At 43.0% G+C, this 25,177-nt stretch overlaps 1 protein-coding gene across 1 annotated transcript in view; it reads left to right on the forward strand.

Annotated features, from left to right (window-relative positions):
- Positions 1-3,194: 3,194 nt before the first annotated feature.
- The window catches only part of fam13c (family with sequence similarity 13 member C), a 54,354-nt gene continuing 32,371 nt past the window's right edge, over positions 3,195-25,177 (forward strand). Inside the window, exons 1-3 of the mRNA XM_078565904.1 lie at positions 3,195-3,616; positions 3,915-3,980; positions 14,850-15,060. Coding sequence (XP_078422030.1) covers positions 3,313-3,616; positions 3,915-3,980; positions 14,850-15,060 — 581 coding nt within the window. The 5' untranslated portion in view covers positions 3,195-3,312. The remainder of the gene's footprint in view (positions 3,617-3,914; positions 3,981-14,849; positions 15,061-25,177) is intronic.

The following is a 25,177-nucleotide window of genomic DNA, read 5'->3' on the forward strand; positions in this document are numbered from 1 at the left end:
TCTAAGGATATGCTATTTCATTTAATGCAATGCACACTATATAATCAGAGATAAAAACAAAAACCTACTGCGGATGCTGGAAATCCAAAACAAAAACAAAAACAGAATTACCTGGAAAAACTCAGCAGGTCTGGCAGCATCGGTGGAGAAGAGAAGAGTTGATGTTTCGAGTCCAATGACCCTTCAACAGAACTGAGTGTAGTTAGGAGAGGGGTGAAATATTTCACCCCTCTCCTAACTACACTCAGTTCTGTTGAAGGGTCATTGGACTCGAAACGTCAACTATATAATCAGGGCTGCTAATGTGTAGTGATTGAATACATCAAATTGCATTTTCATCACAAATACTGTTGTCGGAGTATTACTGATAGCTACAGAGTTGAATACCTTGAGCTTGCAAACATTTGCATGAAAACTATAAATTAGTGCTCTTCCCTGCAATTAACTGTTCATTTCACTGTGTAGCTAGTTTTCGTACATCTTCTTCTTCAAGCTTGGCACATTATGGAAGATGGAATGGAAGATGTTCCAGATTGCAACTTTTGGGTATGGTCACTTTGGAGAAGAAAACATCAATAATTCAATTGGTTGAATTTGTGTCAGTTGCTGCTCTGTGATTCATAGCTTTTCCTACATGAAAAAGGGAACTTGCTTTTGATTGGTTTTTATTTAGTCAGTTGGATATTTAACTCAATCAGCTTGATTCACTTTACTGATTTATTTTAGTCAATTGTGATTGTCATTCTTTGCCTTATGACCAAGTGGGTGAATGTTGGCATAGTGGTTATGTTGGTGGACTAGTAATTTCAGAGATCTGGAAATGTGAGATCAAATTCACCATGGCATGTTAATTGTATGTCAATTGGGGGTTAATTGTGTTCAGCTAGTGGGGATTAATTGGCAACTCATATATAGGAACAGATTGAAAGTGTGATTGTTGGTTGGAGGTGCACAATATGTAGAGTGTCTTTTTAAATGAAAGCTTATAAATGTCTGAAGTGGATCCAGTTTATTGCTTCTATCTGAATTGTAACGTGGCAGTTATGGAATTTAAATTTGTTTAATTAAATAAATCAATAATAAACAAAAGTTAACATCAGTACTAGTGACCATGATTGTTGTAAAAATGCATCTGCCTCATTAATGTCCTAATGTTCATTTGAAGGAAATATTTCATCCTTATCTACTGGTCTATAAGTGACTCCAGACCCACAACAATGTGGCTGACTCTCAACCACCCTCTCAAACGGCCCAGCAGCCACTCAATTGTATCTTAAGGGTATTTGGGGAAGGACAATAAATGGTGGTCTTGCCAATGACACCCACAGCACATGGATGAATAAAGAGTGGCACTATGCATGTGTGACAGAGAGTTTTAATTATATAGATGCTTTCTATGTGAGAACAAAAAAATTAGACTGCACACTAACTTTATGTAGTGCAAAAAATTTCACTTTCAGCAAATGACCTGGGCTTTACATTTTAATTAAAGCGCATGAACTTCATGGAACATTGCCAACCCATTTTGATATTGCATATGCAAATCAACATATTTATGAATAATTTGCTGCAACGACTGTGATATTGAGAATGGAATTTGGGGAATTAAATGTATAATTAACCTTTATTGGTATTTATCTGTAATTTTAAAAAAACTATAAATAGATTTTTTAAAACTGACAATCGAACATTTGTTTGGATAATATATTGCTGCTATATTGAGAGTATATCAAAATTAGCAATCATCTCATTTTAAGACACTGACCTTCCCACAAGACACTTTAAATGCCTGCAATCAGTGAAGGGTGTCAATGTTTGAGTGTGATGTTTTATTCATTATTAAATGTGTGAAGATTTGCCTTTTAATTATAAATAGACACAGTGGAGTAGATCTTGGCTGTCACTGCCGGGCGGAAACCTCGTAGTTGGGGAGGAACTGACCATATTACTCTCCACTCCTGTCGCCGGTGGAAAAGGAAATTTTGTTGCGTTTGCATAATCTCTGGCTATTCCACAACTGCTGCAGTGACAGTTTAACATTTACCTCCACTTAGTTGTCAATAAGAGAATCAACATTTAATGCAAAGTGAGAAAATTCCAATGTTGCAAACCTAACAATCTCTATCTCTGTAAACATCTTGTCTGTCCTACAACCCTCTGAGAACTATGTGTACTTCCAATTCTAGCCGCTTTCAATGTTTGATTTCCATTGCTGTGTCTTCAGCCATCCATGCCCTGAAAACTCACCTCCAAGATCCTCCTCAAAACCTATCTCTGTAACCCAAGTTTTTTATTTTGCTACCTACCCTTTAGTCTCCTTCATTGTATCAGTGTCAGTTTTTACTTGACTCAGGTTCCTGTGAAGCACCCTGGGTTTCATAAGTAATGACACTAATACCATGGCAAATTGTCGAACATTTTAGAAAATGCATTAAAAATTAGTGACAGAAACTTTAATTTGTCCTTCTCATCCTTGAATTTAATGTGCACACGATACAGACACGCTTGCCATTGAGTTTGCACGTTTTAATACATGTGATTGTCTGATGACAAACATTTGAACAAACTTTAAATTGAGCATCACTTGCTGTGTGTCAGCTCCTGCCTGGAGACGTGCAGGAGTACACATTTGCATTGCGTATGCCAGTGCAGGCAATCCACCCCCCCCCCCCCGAGGGAAAACGAGGTGCTGGGAACAGCTAATTCATTGCAGTCAGGTTGTCACGAGCCTTCTGCTGAGCCGGGCTTATTATGAAGGATATGTTTGTTACAGGATTCTGCACCTATTGTGCGATGAATTTCAAAGAGCAAAAGCTGCATGTTGGACTCTAGGGGGGGAAAACTGAAGGGGCTTCATCTAAAACGCTCTCTCTGAATAGATAAAAATATCCTGCTGACTCTCATTTGCAGCTGGTGCTGGTTTAAACCCGAGCTGCTGAAATCCAACAATCAATATTTCGATCCACAAAGGAGACATTTGGTGAAAATGTATTCTGTATGTGGAGTAAAGGCATTGCATGGTTCATTCGTAGGGACATCACTACATCCGACCTAGGCTTTTATGAATGGACTGCACTGGGAGGGGCAAATTGTCACCAGAGATGATGTCAGCAGCCTCCATGAAACTATTGCACAGGGAGACACAGCTCTAACGACAGTATAATCTGGCTGGCGTGTCAGATTGGTTGGCTGACAGATCACGGAGTGCTGACGGAATGAGTGTTCCCACTGGGCTTGGGTCGCAATTAAACTACAATCCGCGATGTGCTTTAGCTGCAGAGCCCAAAGCAGCATGTTAGTCATCCTGGATAGATGGCTTTAAGTTCGACGCATCACGGTTGGCCTTCACACAAGTGCTCCAGGGCTGTGCTGCACACACCTCTCACTAAAAGCACCGTGATACGGCCGTGGGCAGAGCTGGCGTCTGTGCTAGTGTTTCATGGCATCATGTTCTGCTTTTGTCTGCAGAGCTCGCTGATGAAGCTGCAAACCTTTGACGTTGACCTGTGCTCAACATTTTTACCGAGCCCGGAGGAAAGTGCTGCAACACCACATAGCAAGGAGCAAACACCTCAGACAGGTCAGACTGGGATTGCTGATGAAGGGAGCAGCGGTGGTAAGATATTTAATATATTTGTAGCTCGACACTTAAAGCTTTAACACCTTATTTTGACACAGAAAGTGCCCTGTACTTGTGGTGCAAAACCTCATAATTCATCGTAGCTTGATACTCTTGAGAAGCTGCTGTGATACAAAACATTAGTGTCTTATCATCTTTTATTCTTTTTACATTCAGTGTATGGCTGAGTGGGATTTTTATCATGAGAAGTGGGTTTTTTAATTTCCACTGTTATAATCAATGTTTGTCCTTGCATTCTAGTTTTGTTTTACTTTATACACTTTTGTTTTGTCAGAGCACAGTACCATCATTGCCCCTATTATTGATTTCAAATTAATGCATCAGCAAAGAGATAGTGATGGTAAGTACGTTCTATTGTTTCATGCTTTGATTTGAAACTCTGAAACCTGCCCTTTAATCCAGTCACATTACTGCCCATGACAGCTTGTCCCAGTTGATGAGTACTGCACGTGAGGGAATGCCTTATTTTTATTGTACGTTCCTGCTAACGCCTACACCCACCATCATCTGCAGGACATGGGTTTGCTCAGTGATACTTTATCATAAGGAGGAGTGTGTGTGACAAAGTCACAGTAGTTCCCTTCTTTCATATGAAAATCAGATTGTCATCTTCCATCATAATTGATTTATTTCCTTGATTGAATTAGCTACTTTGTCCCTTTGATTGAAAAAAATGGGTTTATCCTTTTGTTTAAGATCTGTGTGTCTCTGTCTACAATAGGGTAGCCCCATTCTATTAATGAAATTTGACCCACAGTTTTATTTAGAAACATGTTTGAAGCATTGTTGAGTTGTCCCGAAGCCTCTACGTCAAGGAGGTTACAGGGACGTCGGTTTTAAAACCCCAGGGGCTATAAGTAGGACCTTGGAGGCATGCCCACTTCTTTCAAGAGGTTTGTTTGAACAAAGTAAGAGATACAGGCTGTAACTGATGGTGAATGAAACTTGGACCAGAAGAGTCCCAACTACTTCAACATCAATTCATGAGGATGTGGTTTAATACTTAACAGTAACTCATTAACTCAATAAGGAGCTAGTCTGAACAGCAATGGATCCATTCAAAAAGCTAGACTTCTGAAGGGTAACTACCTCCTCATTAGACACTTTTGCACTCAGATTGTGCACTTCATATATGTTGATTACTATGTTGTCATGTATTCTTTATATGGAAATAAAGCTATGAATTGCTTCTGTCTAGACTTCTGGTTTGAATGGCAATAGCCACCATTTCAAAGAGAATTTTGTACCGTGCTGTGAATTCAGATTAAACCTAGTTTATTGAAACTGCAGCAATTGGCTTTTTGGTTATGTACCTCTGTAAGCCACCAGAGGGTTTGAGATGGGGCCAGTTCTGATGGAAACGAGATGAAGGAACAGTGGAACATGTTAGTCATCACCCAGACAGGCTGTAAAAGGATTAAATTAGGCCAACCTTAGCAAAAAAGGAGGGCCTTATAATGGATATGGTGTTAGAAAATGATCTAGAACTGCTGTGGTGCAAGAGGACATTCCAAAGTGAATCATATGGAATCTAGTCTCCGGTGGATGAATTGGCCCATTGTGAATGGAATTGTATCAGCGGGCAGTGGGTGAGAAGCAACACAAAGTTAGCATAAAGGAACCCTAAATCTGTGGTGTAGCGGCAGGGATGCAGTGGGGATTCTCTGTATAGCCCAGAGAAAAGTTGTGAATGGCATTAATTAGAGGCATAAGTCAGTCAGTCATGCACCACTACAGTGGTTGAACCTGTTGTTCCAAATATACATGTTTGAAATTGTGTGGGATTTTGAATTTAAAATATGTTTTTTTTTAAACTTGAGTTATTTTAGGTTTATATTGTTCACAGTTTAACCAACCTTCCTAACGCCTCACAACATATACTGGGAAGGCAAGTGTGACAGGTGGGAGGATGGTCAAGGGAAGGCTGAGGGTTGGGACACGGAAAACACAGTGGGTTTAGGGGCATGGAGATGCAAGGAGAGGGCTTGGACCTAAATTGAGATTTTTCCAGGACCAGAAGAAATCTCACGAAAACCTTTTGTTTTAAAAACAAACAAACGTATCTAGTTTTGCAGTGGCCCACAGCAGTCTATATCCAAGCTACTGGTTAGAAAGCTCAACACTTGCTATCAATGCGTGGTGCCTCTGCACTCAAAATGGCATTGGGGTCAACCATACATCATAAGCTGCTAATTAGCATAATAGACTGACAACACAGGGCTGCCCATGTGGAGACCCAGTGCAAGAGAATGGAGTAGGAAAGGAGCAGATAGTGTATCCTTGAGATTTTTAAGATGCAACTGCATCTATCCCATCGGGCAAAGAAAAGGAAAGCCAAACCCTAGGTTTTAAAATCAGTGGTTCAAGCCATCTAAAAGTCACTGAACAGCAAAATTTTCACTCAAATCCAATTAGAGCTGCCATGAAATGGTGGGAAAAAATGGACAAATGTCTCTGTTTTTGTTTGCATCAAAATGCATACGTCATTGGGGAGGTGAGTGGCCCTTTGGGTTAAGGCACTGAACTTTCGCAGCCTGTGTTTGAATCTAGTACGTGATGCTGAGATGATGAGTTCTGTTTGGACTGTCATGACCTATTGCTTGGTGTATGCCTTGTCAAAGTGCAAATTTTGACACAAATTAGCACTAAACTGGCAGCTCACTCACTGGAGAAATGACTGTGAGGGAGCAGGTGTATTTTCTGAGGTTTTAGGCTTTTGGAACCAGGGCCAGGATTTTACCCTCATCAGCGAGCTCGCCAGGGGCGATCGGGAAGCCGACCGGGGCCAGACAGTGACTTCACACTGGCGGGCCTGCGGTCAGCACTGCCTGTGTTGTGGGGGAAGGAGGGCGAGCGGGGAACTTCACATATGCGCGTAGGTGCGCACAGGAAAAGCTTCCTGAGGCACAGAGCTGCCTCAGGGACCTGAAGATATAAAAAAATCAAAAATAAAGAATTTAAAAATGTAAAAAAAAAACATGTCCCCTCATGTGCCTCTCACATGAGCAGGGACCTGTTAGAAGTTAGTGTGAAATTTTTTTTAAAAGACGGATCGAAACCTGATCCCGCCCATGGATGAGGTTTTGCAAAAAATCCAAAGGCCGCTTGGCCTTTTCACCTGCCTGCCAATCGTAAGGTTGGACAGGCAGCAAAAAATTTAATTCAATTGGATTGTTCGTGGCCTTAATAGGCCTGTTAATTGTCGGCGGTTGCGCTGCCAACTCTGCGCGCCCGCTGAGTGAAATATCGTGCAAGTGCGTAATGACATCAGGACGCTTGCCCGCTTAAATTATTAATGTTAGTGCAATTCCTAGCACACTCGGCATTGTTCAGCAAGTGGTGTCCAATTGCACAATCACATCTAACTTTAAACATTATATTCTGAGTTTTACAAGCGCTTGCTGGCTGAATACCAGCTGGTTAGCTAGTATTTTATAGCGTAGGAAATGCTTTAAAAAGTCAAGCAGTAAATTATTTTGTGCCAGTTCAGATTTGCCTGAGTGCCAAGCCACCATCTGGTTTAGTACTGTAGAATATAACTACAGTGGCCTGACGAGCAGTAAATTCTGGCCCAGATTTCCTCTCTCCCCACCTATGCAACAGAAAATCATTCCACATAGCATGAGTTGTCTAAATTTTCCAACTGTCATTTTAATAGGTCTGGTGTTCTTCCAGCATAGCTTCAGCCTTACACCCAGAATGTAAAGTTATTATAATGGCTGGCAGTGGGGCCTTCTAGATGCTGTTCAAAAAAACAGTTGAGTTTTTCTGGCCTTTTTATGATCATGATTAAGCAAGGCTGGCATCTAAGCCTTTTTACCCAGTACTTGTAGGTGTTCCTTCAAATAGGTGTCTGTCAGGACAGAGAAATGCAAATGAGACAGGAAGTGCTGTGACCACACTTCATTTAAATTGGGTTTTGATGCTTCCGCAAGGTAATTATCCACCCCCCAGCCCCTCTGAAAACCCAGCCAAGCGATGAGTCTCTGTTTTCTCTCCACCGTAAGCCCAGGAACTTGGCATTTCCTGGGGGAGGAAATTGTTCAGTATTATTGAGGCCACGCAGGAGGAATATTTACTCAGGAACTGAGTTTGTTATTGATGAACTGGGATGCTCAAGGGTGGAGAGAAGAAATTAAAAGCTTTCTGTTCCTCCGCACTTGCTGAGGACAAAGAATTTATTTTTACACTGCTATAGCACCTTTGTCCGCAACGCAAGTGGAATGTTTGCTAACATTATCCATTGACATCACATCATCTGGTGCAATAGAGATTTCTGCGTTGAACGTTAGTGGATCGTTGTTGTGAAAAAGGAATAAATGACAAATAGTTAAAATTACCAAGTCTCACAGCTCAGAATGAGGCCATTTGGCCCATCATGTCTGTGCCAGTTCTTTGAAATAACAATTCAATTAATCCCACTCCCTTGCTCTTTCCCCATTGCGCTACAACTTTTCCTTTTTCAAGTATATATCCAACTTTCTTTTAAATATTATTGGTGAATTTGCTTCCACTCTCCTTGTGCAGTGCATTTCAGATCATCATAACTTGCGGATTAAAAAAAAACTTGTTTACCCGCTGTTTTTTTTTGACAAATTATTTTAAACCTGTATCCTCTGGTTTTTGAACATTCTGCCTGTGGAAATAGCTTCTCCTCATTTGCTCTTTCAAAACCCCTCATAATTTTGGACACCGCTATTAAATCTCCCCTTAACATTCTCTGCTCACAATTAATCCCAGCTTCTCCAGTCTCTCCATATAACTGAAGTTCCTCATCCCCAGTACCATGCTGGCAGATCCTCTCTGCACCCTCTGCAAGGCCTTCATATCCTTAGGTACTTACTTATGCCTGAGAAGTGTTGATTCCGCTGTAGTTTTATTCTACACGAAACCAGATGGTGGCTTGGCACTTGGGTATCTCTGAACTGGCACAAAATAATTTACTGCTTGACTTTTTAAAGCATTTTCTTCATATAAAATATTAGCCAACCAGCAAGTATTCAGCCAGCAAGTGCTTGTAAAACTCAGAATATAATGTTTAAAGTTAGATGTGATTCTGCAATTGGACACCAATTGCTGAACAATTTTGAGTGTGCTAGGAATTACACCAACATTAATAATTTAAGATTATCAGTCGGGCTTGCAATGTGGCTCACTTTTGCTTGCTAAAAGCTACAAATATATATATACACACAGGGACTTTTCCTCTGCAGGCAAAAGGAACATGTCCAGGCATTGCACCTTTTTTGAGTTAAACAAAAGACCTGGTGGGGGAGGCGGGGGGACAATAGTTCCCTGGTGCATTCATCATGGCAACACCTCAAACAATCAGAATCAACTTGCCAATCAATCAGCACCCTTTTCTCATGCAGTATAAATTGTTGTTTCCGTTGAAATTTGGCATTCTTGCATCTGTCCTGATGAGTGCAAGACAAAAAGCTTCAACAGTATATCTGTTTTTTCAGTAATACTCAATATACCAGTTTTTATTTTAAATTTGTGCTATTCTGTAACATTTTTGATTCGTGTGCATATTTTTGTGTTGTATGGCCAAATCGAATTTTGAGAAGTCTCTTTTTTGGTTAGCCCACCCTTATGAAATAAATAATCTAGACAACAAAACACTCTTTTTACTTGTTTATCTGTCACAGCCAGAAGTTTGGTTGACTTAACGAAATGATAGTGCTCTGAAGGGGGGGATCTCTTATGTTCCCCAAATGAACAATATTTACAATAATAAATACGAAAAATGCTGGCAGCATCTGTGGAGAGAGAAACAGAGTTAATGTTTCAAGAAGTATGACACTTCAGAGCTGAAGAGAGGTGGAAAACAGACAAGTTGAACCTCTAAGTACAGAAATAGTCTTTCAGATATAAAGGTCTCTTCGATCTGCGATTAGATCTATAAATTTGATGTGGCTCTGTGTGATCAACTTAGAGGTGGATGAACAACATCATCCGTAGGAAAAGAAAATGTATCCTCATAATTACTGCCCTCAAAATATCCTGGTCAGCTCACTATTGAGCAGCTCACATTCTTCTTGGTGTTGTGGTGCAACAAATTGCATTGGTACCGAGCAACCGCTTGATCTACTTTGGACCTAATACAGATGATGCAAGTTTGTGGTGGCAATTTGACCCAAACCCAATCTCCAACTGCAAACCGTGGTTCCCTTGTGTCTGTACGCTTGTCAAAGTATGCTTTTGCTTTACTTGTCGCTTTGCGATTTCATCTGCTTTTGCTGTGACATTCTCGTTAACTGATGGTGACGGCTCAAGAATGCTAATTGGCATGCGAAAGTTACACCATACCATAAGTTCGGCGTGGATCGATATGTGCCAAGTAGGATGTGAATGGAATTTTGGAGTGTTTTTCCCTCTAACTTACTAGCTCTCAGACTCTACTCTGTTGCAGCGTTCAACATCACTATTCGATTGTAGACTGCAGCGCAATGTCAGATGGTGGTGAATTCTGGTAACTTGCTAGGAAGTCCATGAACTGACTGGAAACAAACTGCAGTCCATTGTCTGTAGTAATAGTCTCTGGCAAACCACATTTCAAAACAACTTGTCTAGAATGTCAATGACTGAAGTGGTTGTTGTGGAATTTGTTGTAGCAGTTTCTGGCCATTTACTATGTAGATCATGAGCAACAAGCAAAAAACTTTGACTGCTAGGGGTTGTTTGCACTTCTCCGAAGATAGCTACTTGGTTTTGCTGCCATGGTTTTGTTGGCCGTGGAGTTGGCTGTAGAGGTGTGGGACACAGTTTAGCAGTTTCTAATGAACTCTTTGACACAGTGATGTACGTTGGCCACCAGAATCTTTGTTTCACCGTAACAACATCCAGCTGTGCTTTATGGACAAAATGCAATACTCGTTATTGTGCTTTTGGGATAACCACATGAGTTTCTCATGCAACACAGTCATCACATCACAGTCATCACATAATACAAGCTCATTGTGTATGGGATCAGTTCTTTCCCTATTTCACGAGGCCACTCGGTTTTTAGATACTGGCTTACTTTCTGCAGTATGCAGTCTGTCGCTGATTCTGCCTCCAACTCCCCTTGCATAACCAGATTTGCGGTCGTGTGTGAAATCACTGCGATCACATAGTCTTTGCCATTGCAAATTGCTTCGCTATCGCTGACGCTGTCTGCAATAGCAGTATGGCTAAGCATATCAGCTTCTGGGTTGTGTGTACCTGAAAGATACTCGACCTTGAAGTTATACTGATGAAGATGACCTGACCATCTGTATGTGCATGGAAGTCAATGACCTGGTCCTGATGTAGCTAGTGCTTGGTGATCAGTGCGGAAAGTGAACTTTCTAACCTAGAGATACGTGTGCCATTGTTCACATGCGTAGATACAGGCTGCTGTTTCTCACACTCCAGTAGAGTATTTGTGTCCAATTCCTGACAACGGGTGTGACACAAGCGATTGGTCATTCACTTTCTTCAATGCACTGTAAGAGTACAGCTGCTATCACATTTCTTGACGTATCAGTTGTAACATAAGTTTCCACATATGGGCTGAAATGTGCGCGGACTGGCAGAGATGCTATAATTGTCTTCATGTTTCAAACACTGTTTGCTGTGTGATTGTCCATTCTCATTGTGCATCTTGGTGTAATCACTTCTGAAGAGGCTCTGTGATTTCTGTGCACGTAGGAACAAATTTGTGATAAAAGTTGGTAGTACCAAGGAATGATGCCAACTCATTAATTAGATGGTGTCGGAAGCAGATGAATGTCTTTGACATTGTTGTGCATAGTCTTTACTCCAGCTGCTGTCAGCCTGTACCCTAGAAAATCAATCTTGGGTGCCATTAATGTGCATTTGTCTTTGTTGAGCATCAAATTGTGTTGTGTGAGTTGAGTGAGCACCGTTGATAATCGTTGACCATGTTCTGCTTTATCCCTTCCATTGACAACAATGTCATCCAATAGGTTGAGTGTTCTGTCAACATCTGACAAGATTGCAGAAGCGATCTCCTAGAATGCACCAGGTACTGAATTTGACCCATAGGACATTTTGCAGTGCTGAAACACACCTTCATGAGTAACAAAAGCTGTAATATGTCTGCTTTGCTCCTCTAGAAGTATCTGAATATAGCACCATAGCATATTTGTGAAGACTGTGGAGTCACAAAATGATGCTGATATTCTTGGATTGTAGGAAGTGGATGCTTGTGTGGAATGATGGCTTTGCTGACTGTCTTAAAGTTGACGTGCAGTCTAAGTTCACCATTTTCCCTTTTGGCAATGACTAGATTTGAAATCCATGGCAGTGGATTCGCTCAATGATACTGTCTGCTTCTAGTTGTTTCAGCTCCTGTGACACTTCACTTCAGCATGGATTGCAAATGGCAGCCATCTCAAATTTTGTCAAAATGATGGAATTGATATGTTGATGTGAGGAGCACGACAGTACCCCTTAATCTCCACAAATCCAGTGAATAGGGAAGGATACCGTTGTGTGTGTGTGTGTGTGTATATATAGTCTGCGTCATTAGTCATGTTAATGTGTTCTCCAGTGGGGGTCTTCAAGTTTGAATCTAAGCTTATCGAAAAGATTTATCCCCATTCTGCTTCTGCCTTGAGCTATGTAGAAAGTGAACCTGCCTAGGAATACGTTTTTTGTAGCAAACTAGAACTGTGATCATTCCCGAAATTGGAATAATAGATTCATCATAAACTTGAAGAGTATCTATAGCCAGAGTGAGAGAAAGTTGTGAAAATTAACGACGGTAGAGTTTGTCGCTTGATATCGACACTTTTGCACCAACCTCGATAAGGAGTGACATTGAGATGCCAACGATCTTGACTGAGCATTCGTTAAAATGACCTGGTGCTTTAACTTTTGCGATGGTATATACATGCTGTACCTCAGTCTCAGGAAGAGACTCTTCCAAGTGTTGAACTAATGAAGTCTTCTTTGATGACCTACACATCTTTGCAAAGTGGTTCTACTTAGAGCATGAGTTGTACTTTTTCTCTCAAACTGGACATGGCATTGGGACTCAATGAGCATTTCCATAGTTTGGGCACAGTTCTGAAGGTATCTAATCCTGGTGGGACACGTGTCGATGAGATTGCTGAGTTCTCTTTGTCCATAACCCTTACACTTGAGCTGATTGGGCAAGCTGAGTCAGCAACCCTGAGCCTAAGGGCGCATTGCTGTGTAACCTCCTTGAATCTAACATGACAGATTTGATTTGAACGGTTATGGTCATGACTTTTTCCAAAGTTAAGTCATCGTCCACCATGAGGAGATGTTTTCTAATTCATGGAATTGAAGTATTTTCAATCAGTTGGTCACTAATTAGTTCATTGGTTGGTGTACCAAATTTACATGTGGAAACCAATTGCTGCAATGCTGCCACATATTGTTTGTTGGACTCACTGTTTCCCTGGGATCTCTGACAAGATGTATATCATTTGATCATCATACTGTTCTTTGGCCCAAAGCATTTTCCGAGAGCACTTACATCTGTGTTTGACCTGGCAGTATCTCCTCTGAGTTGCTTGAATATTCACTGGCCTTTTGCTCCGAGACAATATACAACTATTGCTTTCTTACTTACAAATCGTCTCTACATCCAGACTGTCCATCTTTGTAGCAAGCAAGTAGATCTTGAACCCTGCAATCCATTGCTCCCAAGACATGGGAGGATCTCCCAGCAGTGAAAGGAATGATTCTGAAGCTGGTAAAGTTAAACCTTCTCAACCATTCTTGTTACCAATTTTGTTATGCATTTTCTGGGTTGCCGTATATTTATATGTCTGATTTATCTTGGAGCAATGCGGAGATGACACTAGTTTCAAATTCAAACAGGTTCATTTACAGGACTTTAAAAGTCTCAGGATTTTGCATGCACACAAGGTCTCTGCAGCTCTATTTCATAGCTCTCCATGTCTACCCACAGGCTTAAACAATCAAACAAATCAATCAAAGATCAGTTGCCAGATTAACATAATCAAATACAGATCAATCAAACCATTGAACACTACAGAATCTATCAAGCATCTGTAAATGTCTTTGAACATATGAGTCCCCTATAACCTGTAAATTGTACTAGAGTACATGACATAGACACCGTGATGATGAGTGTGTTTTGATGACACAAAGATAGATAGAAAAGTAAATTGTGAAGAGGACATAAGGAGGCTACAAAGGGACATAAGTTAAGTGAGCAGGCAAGGATTTGGCAAATGGAGTATTATATGGGCAAATGTGAAATTGTCCATTTTGGTTGGAGGAATAAAAAAAGCTTACCACCTAAATGGTGAGAGCTTGCAGAGCTCTGAGATTCAGAGGGACCTGGGTGTCCTAGTACATGGATCACAAAAGGCTAGTATGCAGGTAAAGCAAGTAATTAGGAAAGCTAATAAAATGTTGTCATTTATTATGAGGGGAATTAATTACAAAAATAGGGAGGTTATGCTTCAGTTATACAGGGCATTGGTGAGACCACATCTACAGTATTGTGTACAGTACTAGTCTCCTTTATTTAAAGAAAGATGTAAATGCATTAGATGTAATTCAGAGAAGGTTTACTCGACTAATACCAGGAATGGGTGGGTTGTCTTACGAGGAAAGGTTGGACAGGTTAGGCTTGTATCCACTGGAGTTTAGAAGAGTAAGAGGCGACTTGATCAAAACCTTTAAGATCCTGAGGAGTCTTGACAGGATGGATGTGGAGAGGATGTTTCCCCTTGTGGGATAATCTAGAACTAGGGGGTCACTGTTTAAAAATAAGGGATTGTTTATTTAGGACAGAAATTAGGAGAAATTTTTTCTCTCCGAATGTAGTGAGTCTTTGGAACTCTCTTCCTCAAAAGGCGGTGGAAGCAGAGCCTTTGAATATTTTTACGGCAGAGCTAGATAGATCATTGATTAGCAAGGGGGTGAGAGGTTATCGGGGGTAGGCAGGAATATGGGGTTGAGGTTGTAATCGGATCAGCCATGATCTTACCGAATGGCAGAGCAGACTCGAAGGGCCGAATGACCTACTCCTGCTCCTAATTCATATGTATGTATGTTGAGATACATCGTTCTATTCCTGGCATTCCTATCATTATTTTACTTTTCGCTATGTACAAGAAGACTGCATAATAAACTGACAAGTCTTTGTCTTAACTGTAGCTTCTGTTCTCAACAGACTCAACGTAGCAAACTTCTAACAGTCTGGTTATTGTTGCAGAGCCAATTCCAGCCTTTGAAAGCTGGCAGAGTGAGCTGGAAAATGGAGTAGAAGCCCATCGATCCCTGGGGGCTGGGAGATTGCTGCATCACATAGCAGAAGGTGACAATCCGCTAATATCACCACGTTGCTCGAGCTTTAGCAAGAGTCAAAGATTTGTGTTGGATACAGAGGCTGCCCCCTCTCCACCAAACGCTCAGCTCTTCATCATGTAAGAAAAGGAATATATTTTACTTTATGCTTTCATATATGCAAAACATAGATTTGCAATGTGATTATTATTTAAAAGAAGTGCCTTTTCCTCGTGTTTCAGGCATATTGTGATAACCTACAGAATAATGAGCAGGAAATGGTGTTAGATGCAAACCATGGTAGCACCCTTCTTTGAGTCAGAATGCTGGGTGTTCAGGTCCAACTCAAGACTTGAGCTCCTAATCTAGGCTGGCATTGCTTAGGCGGTACTGAGGGAGTGCTGCACTGTTGGAAGTGCCGTCTTTTGGATGAGATATTAAACTGAAACCCCGTCTGCCTTCTCATTTAAAGGTTTCCATGGCACCATTTCAAAGAGGAGCAGGGGAGTTCTCTCTGGTTTCTTGACCATTATCCCACAACCAATATTACTAAAACATGGGGCAGAATATTGCGCTCGGTGGGCAGACATTGCCTGGCCAAAACCCGTGTAAAATGACGTGCGATGAAGTCGGGCGAGTGTCCTGATGTCATTGCGCACTTGCACTATATTTCGGTCGGCAGGTGCACGTGGGAGTCAGCAGCACGCCCGCCAATAATTAACCGGCCTATTAAGGCCATTAAAATATCAATTGAATTAAATTTTTCACTGCCCATCCAACCTTGTGGTTGGTGGGCAGGCGAAAAGGCCAAGCAGCCTTTGAATTTTTTAGGAAACCTCATCCACGGGTGGGATGAGGTTTCCAACAGCAATTAAAAATTAAATAAAAATTTTAACATTTCATTCACAACATCTCCCTGCTGATGTGACGGAGTCACATGAGGGGGCATGTTTTTTTAATATTTTAAAATTCTTTATTTTTCATTTTTAAAATCTTCAGCTCCCTAAGGGAATTCTGTGCCTCAGGAAGTTTTCATTGTGCACATTCATGCGCATGCCTGAACTTATGTGCTCGCCCTCCTCCCACCTCGACCCAGGCAGCGCTGCTCGCGTTTCACGTTGGGTGGGCCTTAATTGGCCTGCCAGCGTGAAATCACGGTCGGGGCCCGATTACAGGCAGCGGTTGCTTTTGTGGTCGCCCCCCCCCTGACCCCACCCGACAAGGGCAAAATCCTGGGCGTTATCTAGTCAGTACCTTTGCTGGTTGTGGGAGATGGCTGTACACAAGTTAACTGCTGCGTTCCCTACATTACAAGTGTCCACAGACTGCAGAGGACTCGTGATGACTTTGGCACAAGCTATCAAATAAAGCTGATGTGCATTCACCAGGAAATGCCTGCTGCACTGGACAACCTTCCAATGAGCTTGTGCTCAATGGTTCAGAGCATGAAGGAACCCAGCTCCACCGCTTATCAAAGCTTCACTCAGAGGATGGAGAGTGTTCTGGCCAACATGGAGTGCGTGCTCACCATGTCGGAACCTCTGCTGCCAGCTCTGTCATTTTCCATGGGATCTCACTGTGCCGCAGCCAGTTGGGCCAGACTGCTCCGGCCCTTGCTGAGATACGGTTGTCTGCAGATGGGTCCTGGTGGTGCAGAACTGCTCACAGTCACCCGACGCAGCCACCTGATGTGACCTGAATGGAAGTTCAGCAGTCTTCCACCTGTCTAGCTGTAGCCATTGTTAGGAACGAGAGAACTTAAGTACGTTATATGTTTATTTGGGTGTGTTAGGAATAAGGTATATTTTTAAGTTAAAGTTTAATTTTGTTTCTGTACGTTGTGGGTTAAAAGAATGAAGCCTGAGTTTTAGTTTCACTTTAAAAGATCCCTGCATTTTTAATAAGTTTTATAATCTTTGAAGTGGAGAGCTGTGTTTTCAAAGAGGGTAGTGGTTTAGGAAGTTAAAACAAAGTAGAAAAAAACTGTGCTGTTGCCTAGCAACAGGGATCCAGAGAAGGGCACACGCACATGCACACACACACACTGTTACGTGGCGTGCAGAGTGAAGAGCGGATTGGGAGAGGCTGTAGGCCTGCGGGAAGCCAGAACACGCCTGAAGGCCTGTGACTCTTTACCATGGGCATGTGATGCATGGTGTTCTGTTGGTATGACTGAGTCAGTGAGAGAGAGTGTGTGGAAGGAAGCTTGAGGCAATCCAGGAGAGTTTGAAGCCCTGGAGGTGGACCCTTGTGGAAGGTATCTGAGACAAAGCGTCATTTGGGATAAGATTCCAAAGCAGTTTCTTCAAGAGTGGAGATTGGAAACCCTCATGTGAAAGACTGAGTTTGGCGAGTCCGGTTGGCTCACAGTGTGACAAGCATCTAGGGGGAGTTGAGGAGAGATCCATAACATCTGTCTGTCGCTTGGTTTCAGAGTGTGGCGTTTCTGACTACAGGTTGTCTGTTCGTTTACATGGACTGTGCACTTACAATGGACATTAGAGTATAAGTTGGCTTTTGTAACTTGTGTTATCCTAAATCTGTATATATCTGTAAAGGTATAGGTGTGGGTGAAGGAGTATTGTAATATAGTTAATCTTTTCTTGTTTAATAAATTGTTTATTCTTTTGTTAAACGTTCATCAGCTGACTCCTGTGACTGTTCAGTAGCCGCTCTCCACGTATCTAAACAAAAAATAAGTTGCGATCAATCAAACTGGATTCCATCCTGGGATCTGGCTTGCCCAGTAGTAATTTCAGCTGGAATCACAACAAAGTGGGGGCTCATTATAAGGTGGAAATCTTTGACTCTCGTTGCGATCTATGAATCCTTTTAACGATTACATGGAGGTACTGAGGTACTGGACATAGGAATTGGAGTTGCTGTGAGGTATAGGATACAGGTTGGAATTTGAAATGGCTTTGGAGGTTGCTAAGACTGTTTTACAGATGGAAGATGTAACCCTGACTGGTTTGCAGAAATTAACCAAGAGTAAGTTAATGGAATTGATGGATGAGTTGGAGTTAGAATTACCCTTAGGGGCGAGGAAAGCAGACATAGTTGAGGTAATAGCGCAGCATTTGAAACCAGAAGGGATACCAGAGAGACCACGTTCTCCAGGGGGTGAGTCAATTGAATTGGTTAAGATTCAGTTGTAAATCAAAAAATTTGAATTAGAGGTTAAAGAAAAAGAAAGAGAATTGGAATTGAAAAAGAGAGAGACAAAGGAAAAAGAAAAGGAAAGGAAAGGGAAAGAGAAGGCAAGAGAGAAAGCATTTCAAAGGGAACAAGCAGAAAGGAAGGAGAGAGAAAGGGAGCGAGATAAGAGAACTTGACCTTCAGAGGGAGAAGGAACGAGAAAGGGAATACTGGTTTAAAAGGCTAGACTTTAAAAGAGAAGCTTCAGATGCTGAGGGAGGTTCTGATGATGAAAAAACTTCCAATCCAAAGCCTAGCGGGGAGATGTTTAAATTTGTACAAGCCCTCCCATGATTTGAGGAAAGGGATGTAGTGGCATTCTTTATTTTGTTTGAAAAAGTGGCTAAGCAAATGAAGTGGCCAAAAGAAATCTGGACATTGCTCTTACAGAGTAAGTTGGTGGGTAGACCTCATGAGGTTTATGCATCGCTGCTAGAAGAGGTTTCTGTGGATTATGATGCAGTAAAAAAGGCTATTCTTACTTAGTATGAATGAGTTGGCCTATGAGACGTACAGGCAGAAATTTCGCAACATAAAGAAACAGCCTGGGCAGACCTATATTGAGTTTGAGAGGGTAAAGCAAAATGATCTTGACTGTTGAATACGGGCATTAAAGGTAGGGATGACATATAAAGCTCTTAAAGAAATAATTCTCTTGAAAGCATTTAAAATTTCACTTCCTCCAATAGTTAGAACCCCTGTTGAATACCAGAGGGTTAAAATGGCAAATGGCTAGGCAGGCAGCAGAGACAGCTGATGTTATGAACTGGTCCATAAATCTAAACTCTTTTTCCATCATCCCCACAAACCCAAGAAGGATAGAAGATGGGAAGGTGAAAGGAAAGCAAGTGATCAGGGAAGAGAAGAGACAGTTGGGAATTCCCAGGAAATTCCTCCTCAGATCAGGAAAGAAGCTGCTGAGGGCAGAAGTGACATTCGAAAGCCTAAGTGTTTTCATTGTAACAAGGTGGGACATGTTCGGGCAGATTGCTGGAGGCTAAATAGGAGACTTATTGCAGTAGTAGGAATACCTAAGGAATCCTCAGGAAAGGTTGCATCAGAAAAGGAAATGGTTGTTAAAACTGTAGCAGTGGTACAGGTGAAACATGTTTATTCAGAACATAACAGGAAAGGGAGATATGGTTCAGGTAGTGCAAAGATTTCTTCTTTGATTACTGATGAAGGAAGTCAGGATATTAGAGAGCCTGGATGTTTTGTCTCAAGGGAGAAGTGTTCCCTTATTCCTCCAGTAAAATAGGTAAACAGATTAAAATTTTGAAAGATACTGGAGCAGATCAGTTATTGAGGGTGGCTGATGATAATTTGTGTTTTGGATAGTTTTGTGAAGGAAAAAATATTAATAAGGGGTATTAATGGAATTTGTGAGCCTGTTTCTTTGTGTAAAGCCAACTCACTTTATTAAGGTGGGAACAATTCCTAGATCAGCTGTTGAAGGGGTGGATTTTATTCTGGGTAATGATTTAGCTAGTGGAGACGGTAATGTGGCAACGACTGTATTGCAGTAGGCAGTTAATCATACTGATCTTAACAAACTTCAGAAAATTACATTTAGTAAGGTCATGGCTGATTTGGTTGTCCATTTTCTTGTCTGCCCCTCAACTCTTGACTCCCTGGTATTTCAAAAATCTGTTTAACTCAGCCTTGAATATATTCAATGACCCAGCCCCCACTGCTCCCTGGGAAAGAGAATTCCACAGACTAATGACCCTCTAAGAAAAAAAATCTTCTGATCTCCTAAACTGTGTCCCCTAGTTCTAGTCAGAATATGTGCATCACTGGCAAGACCATCCCTAATTGCCCTTGAGAAGGAGGCGGAGAGTGGCTGCCTTAAGCCTGTGAGATGTAAGTATTCCCACAGTGCTGTTGGGTAAGGAGTTGCAGGATTTTGACCCAGTGATGATGAAGGAATGGTGATCTGTAAGGTAAGGGCGATGTGTGACTTGGAGGGGAGTTTTGAGGTGCTGGCGTTCCCATGCTCCTTGTCCTTCTAGGTGGTCAAAGTCATGGGTTTGGGAGGTTAACTACATAGCTGAGGAAGAATAGGGTAGAGCAGGAAGTGTGTATGATACTGCAGCAAAACGTTATCCATTTACAGCCTACACAATTACATCACCAGGTGTTCCCAGGCTGTCTCCCAAACGAAACCAGGCCTGACTCTGCTTAGCTTCTGAAATTAGATGAGGTTGGACATTTTCAGAGTCGTGTGAATTATGACAAGCTAAAAGGGGGCACTCTATGTTTTTCTTTTTAGAGAATGAATAATTAGTACAAATACCTTGAAAGGTTTTTCTCATTATTTTGAATGAAGCACCCTTCAGATTCCTTAGGGCATTGACACCTAGAAAAGTCATGAGGCCCCTATCTCCTTTTGAGTGTCTGATGTCAGGGACATTTGGATGATGACTATTATGATTCTCACTGCTCCATAGAAGGCGTTCTGGGATAACCCATGGGTGCCACTTGGCCCCTCTCCTCACACAGGAACTCGCCTGCATTGAATGCAGGTTAATGAATTGAGGTTTTATGATTATAGCCCTATCCAACCAATCGCATTCACATCCTTAGCTGAGCTAAGCCTCATAAAATTGCCTTCATAATTCTTTCCCCGTGTGTAACACCTGATGAAATATGGCCTGAGCAGTAGTTTGGAATCTGTGTAAAATTGATCCCTTGAAGTTGGTTTGGACAGTACACGGATATTTTTAAGAATGATTTAAAAACCTAATAAAATACGCCAAGTTAATTTCTTCTTTATTCCTCCTCCTCATACACCACACAGGGGCTATTTAATAGAACCTAGAAAGCGGAAGATGGCTCTTTATTTCAGTGAAATATCTGAATAGATTTGTCAAATTATAGATTATCTTTTACCCCATGAATATGCCCAGAAACGTTCGATGAAAGTATAATTGCTGCCCACTGGAGTTGTATTGCATAAAGTGACTTGTTAAAATTAACCTGAGATATGGATGTCAAGTTCTCCCATTACAGAAAGAAAGCATTTACATTTATGTAGCACTTTTTGACCTCAGAATTTTCCAAATCACTTTACTGCCAGTGAAGTACCGATTGAAGTGTGCTCGCTGACATGTTCATCCTTGTACTGTCCAATGCGCCAACTGTGCTGAATACATTCAAGGATTCCATTTCCGCAGCCTTTCATTAGATATGGCAGATCCAAGACTGTACAGTTAGAAGGTATGGACAGTTGCTTAGACTTACTGGTTGTCAACACTATATTGCAAAATTGTTCAGTCATCCATTTTGCAAAATCTTGAGTTTTGCTTCTACATATTGCCAAATTGTGCTTCATAAAACTGGGATGTTCTATCCATTATAATCAATGGGGAAAGCAACAGCCTAGGGTTAAGCAATTTTATGATATATGCTTGTGGAGTTTTTACGCTTGTATTCCATTATATTCAGATATAGTGTAAACAATGAATAGACACATTATATGCAGTAGATGAAAATCAGACAGCATCTTTGGACAGAAGTTTGGGTGAGCTGTCCAGCTCACACCACATCACCTTTAACTGACTGAGTGACTAGGGTTCACTGTCTCACTGAGTTAGTGTCAGTGGTGGCAGTCAGTGCTGAGCTTGACTTCTATACTGTACTATATAAGGATGGAGTCCATGGCAGGACGTCATGGTAGGCAGAGGAGGGCACAATTGGTGCAAAGGCCAAAAATTAGTTTTACAGCGTTGCACAACCAGTTTGCAATCGTCCACTGCACTCAAATGGCAGGCTGCGTTTCCCACTGCTGCACGTTGGGAACTTCATTTTAATACATTTGCATCTAATTATAAGCCCTATTCGCCAGAATCATCCCCCCCCACGTCAAATTTACCGCTTACGTCGGCGTGACTTCAGAATGGCATGTTTCACAAGGCGCTCACCTGGCGACCTGAACTTCAAGGGGAACTCGGAGGCGAGTGCACACAACCCTGCGCAGCGCTCGCAAGCACCGCCCATTGAAGATCAAGGAAGATAGGTTATTCGGGGGTGGTACAGGCAAGTCGCTTATTCCTGGCCAGCTTTCAGTGCAGTAGCAGGGCAAGGGATCCAGTTTGGGTCATACTGGGTGGGGGGTGTGGGGGGGAGGGGGGGGGGTGGGGTTGGTGGTGATTGTGGTGAGGGTGAGGGGCAAGGCAGCACAGACAGACTGAAATAAACACTCAAGCACATGCCGGCGGGATAGGGGTAGGGGTAGAGGAGCGGGTGGGAAACGCCACGCACTTGGAAAAGCTTTTCAAAAGTGAGCATTCTTCAGCGGCTGAGACTGTTCAGCTGCAGCTCCATTCCTTGGAGTCAGGCCTCTGAAGCTTTTCTACCCACTCAAGCAACACAAAAGCCTGAAACTGCCACCAAATACTCCTGAACATTTCACCCCTGGAGCACAGACTGTAAATTAATGTGTGTTTTAGGGGGCAGCAGAACAATTGGCCGACTGGGCAAGTTGTAAAATCCCCTTGTGAAAGGTGGTCATGGCGCAGTCACTGGTGGAGGTGCTCACAGCCCCTTGTGATGTCTTTATTCAGGTTTGGACCAGTATCCCTCATGGTTCAAGCTAACAGCCCAGCCTTGCAGTGCGGGTTAGGAGAATGCCTGTGCCTGAACTGAGAGCACAGTATGCAGTCCAATGGCACAGTATGCAGTCCAATGGCAAAGCTGCTGCCAATCGGTCAAGTGGAGTGGGGTGGAGGTGGGTGGGGTTTCAGACAGTCAATGAGTGCACTACACACTGGCCATCCAAGTGGTGGCCAACACTCTCCTGCATGCATGGAGGGGCCTTCAGACTTAACCAAGAGACGTTCTTAGTACACCCATGCTAACCCACGCAACTCTCTCTTTGATCCTGCAGGAGAAGAACATCAGGATCATGGAGCCGGGTGATGTAGCAGTGTGCCTCATGGCTTACAGAGAGCAGAGAGGAAGAAGAGTGCAATGGGGTCGCCTGGCTTGGCAAAGGGAGGAGAACCTACCTCAAGATGAAGGGGCAGCAGGGCTGCTGAAGATCCACAGAGAGCCATCGTTTGTAGGCACCTCACTAGACCCAGGGCCTATAGACGGTGCCTGTCATTCTTGCAGATGACCGAGAGCCAGTGTCGCTGAAGACTGCGCATGTCTAGGGAACTGGTCGATCACATATGCCACCTGCTGCAGGAATTGGTGCCACGGGGACATGGAGGGCACCCAGTGGCCGTGAAAGTGACTGCGACGCTCAATTTTTATGCCAGTGGCTCCTTCCAGGGCTCCACAGGTGAATTGTGCAAGCCTCCATGCACAAGTGTACCAAGGTTGTCTCAGACGCCATCTTTGCGAAGGCACAGAACTTTATGCATTTTGCCCGGGATCAGGAAAGACAGGATGCAAGAGTGGCGATCTCAGGTTTTCCACAGGTGCAGGGTGCCATTGACTGCACTCATGTGGTGCTTAGATCTTCATGGCAACAAGCAGTCAACCAAGTCAGCCACAAGGGCTTCCACTCACTGAATGTTCAGCTGGTGTATGACCACCACAAACGCATCCTACAGGTCTGCCCATGATTCCCAGGGAGCGTCTTTGCCGGATCTCGTATCCCTGACATCTTCCAGAGTCCTCAGAGGCTGTAGGTTTGGCTCCTCGAGGACAAGGGCTACCCATTGAGGACGTAGCTGGTGACGCCGGTGCAGTGGCTTCAGACTGTATCAAGGTTCGTGCCGCCACCCGGACTTTGGGGTAGCAAACGATAGGCATTTTGAAAAATGAGGTTCCGGTGCCTCGACAGGTTTGGTGGAGCACTGCAATACAGGCCCCAGAGGGTGTCGCGCATCATTGTCGCTTGCTGCACGCTCCACAACCTGGTGCTACAAAGAGGGGGAGGACCTGGCTGAAGAGGAGGGGGAGGAGCTGCACGTATCCTCCAATGAGGAGGACATCGAAGGGGATGACAGTGATGTGGTCCTCGAAGGCGAGGATGCCGGCGGTGAGGCCATCGTACTGGCCAAACGAGGCAGGTGCGTTAGGGAGGCCCTCATAGCCGCAAGATTCCTGGAGGATGATGACGAGATGCAGTGAGGACAGTCCTAGCATCCTCACCTTGCATCTGTGAACATTTGAATCCTGTGTGGCTGATGACAGTGCACATACCCTCAGTGTTCAGGCTCATATCATGGAGATGCTGCAAGGCCCTAATAGTCGCTAGATTCCAGGAGAATGATGACACAATGCAGTGAGGACACTCCATAGATTTTCACATAGCCTGGTAGAATGTCCGACTCCTGTCTGGCTGAGGGCAGCTCGCTTGCGCTCTGTGATCAGGGTGATATGGAGACGCAGCCGTGAAACTTTAAAAGCACCTGATCCTTTGTCAGCCTTCAGCACCTGACCTCTTCAGGAGCACAGTGTCACCGGTCACAGATGCTGAAGAGATGGGGGCCAGCCCCACCTCAAAGGTTTAGAGAGCACACAGAGAGAATGACGGAACTCTGTGACGCCTGTCCACGACATTCTGGCAGTAATGACCAGCACCATCACGGTGCACGCATCACTAATGTGTCCAGTAAATGTGAAACCAGAACATCACTTTGGTCTGGAGGTTGCACACTGCCCAGGGAAGAGGCCTTGGACAGAGACACCTGCCTTTATCTTGTGCAGGAACCAATGTTTCACATCTGAATGAGACAAACACTGCTCATCATAACAATGAGCCATTGACAGGGAGACATTCTTGGGAGTTTATTTACAATAGTGGACATTATGTACAAGTGATTCACACCCGTGCCCAGACTGTGCAACTACATCAGCTGTGGCTCAGTTCATAGCACCCTCGCCTTTGAATCAGAGGGTTGTGGGTTCATGTCCCACTCCCGGAAACCAAGAACTGTGAATGTACTCGAAAGAGTTACAATCTGTGACTGTTGATAACTCGAAAGAGTTACATCTTCTTAATCATCCAAACGCTGCTGCTACATCTTGGTGTCCCCCCAACATCCACAGTGGAGGTGGAGGCAGCCTGCTGACTGATAGGGCCTGTCTGTGATGACCTTGATG

This window comes from Cetorhinus maximus, chromosome 20, assembly GCF_964194155.1.
Source record: "Cetorhinus maximus chromosome 20, sCetMax3.hap1.1, whole genome shotgun sequence".
Classification (NCBI taxonomy): Eukaryota; Metazoa; Chordata; class Chondrichthyes; order Lamniformes; family Cetorhinidae; genus Cetorhinus; species Cetorhinus maximus.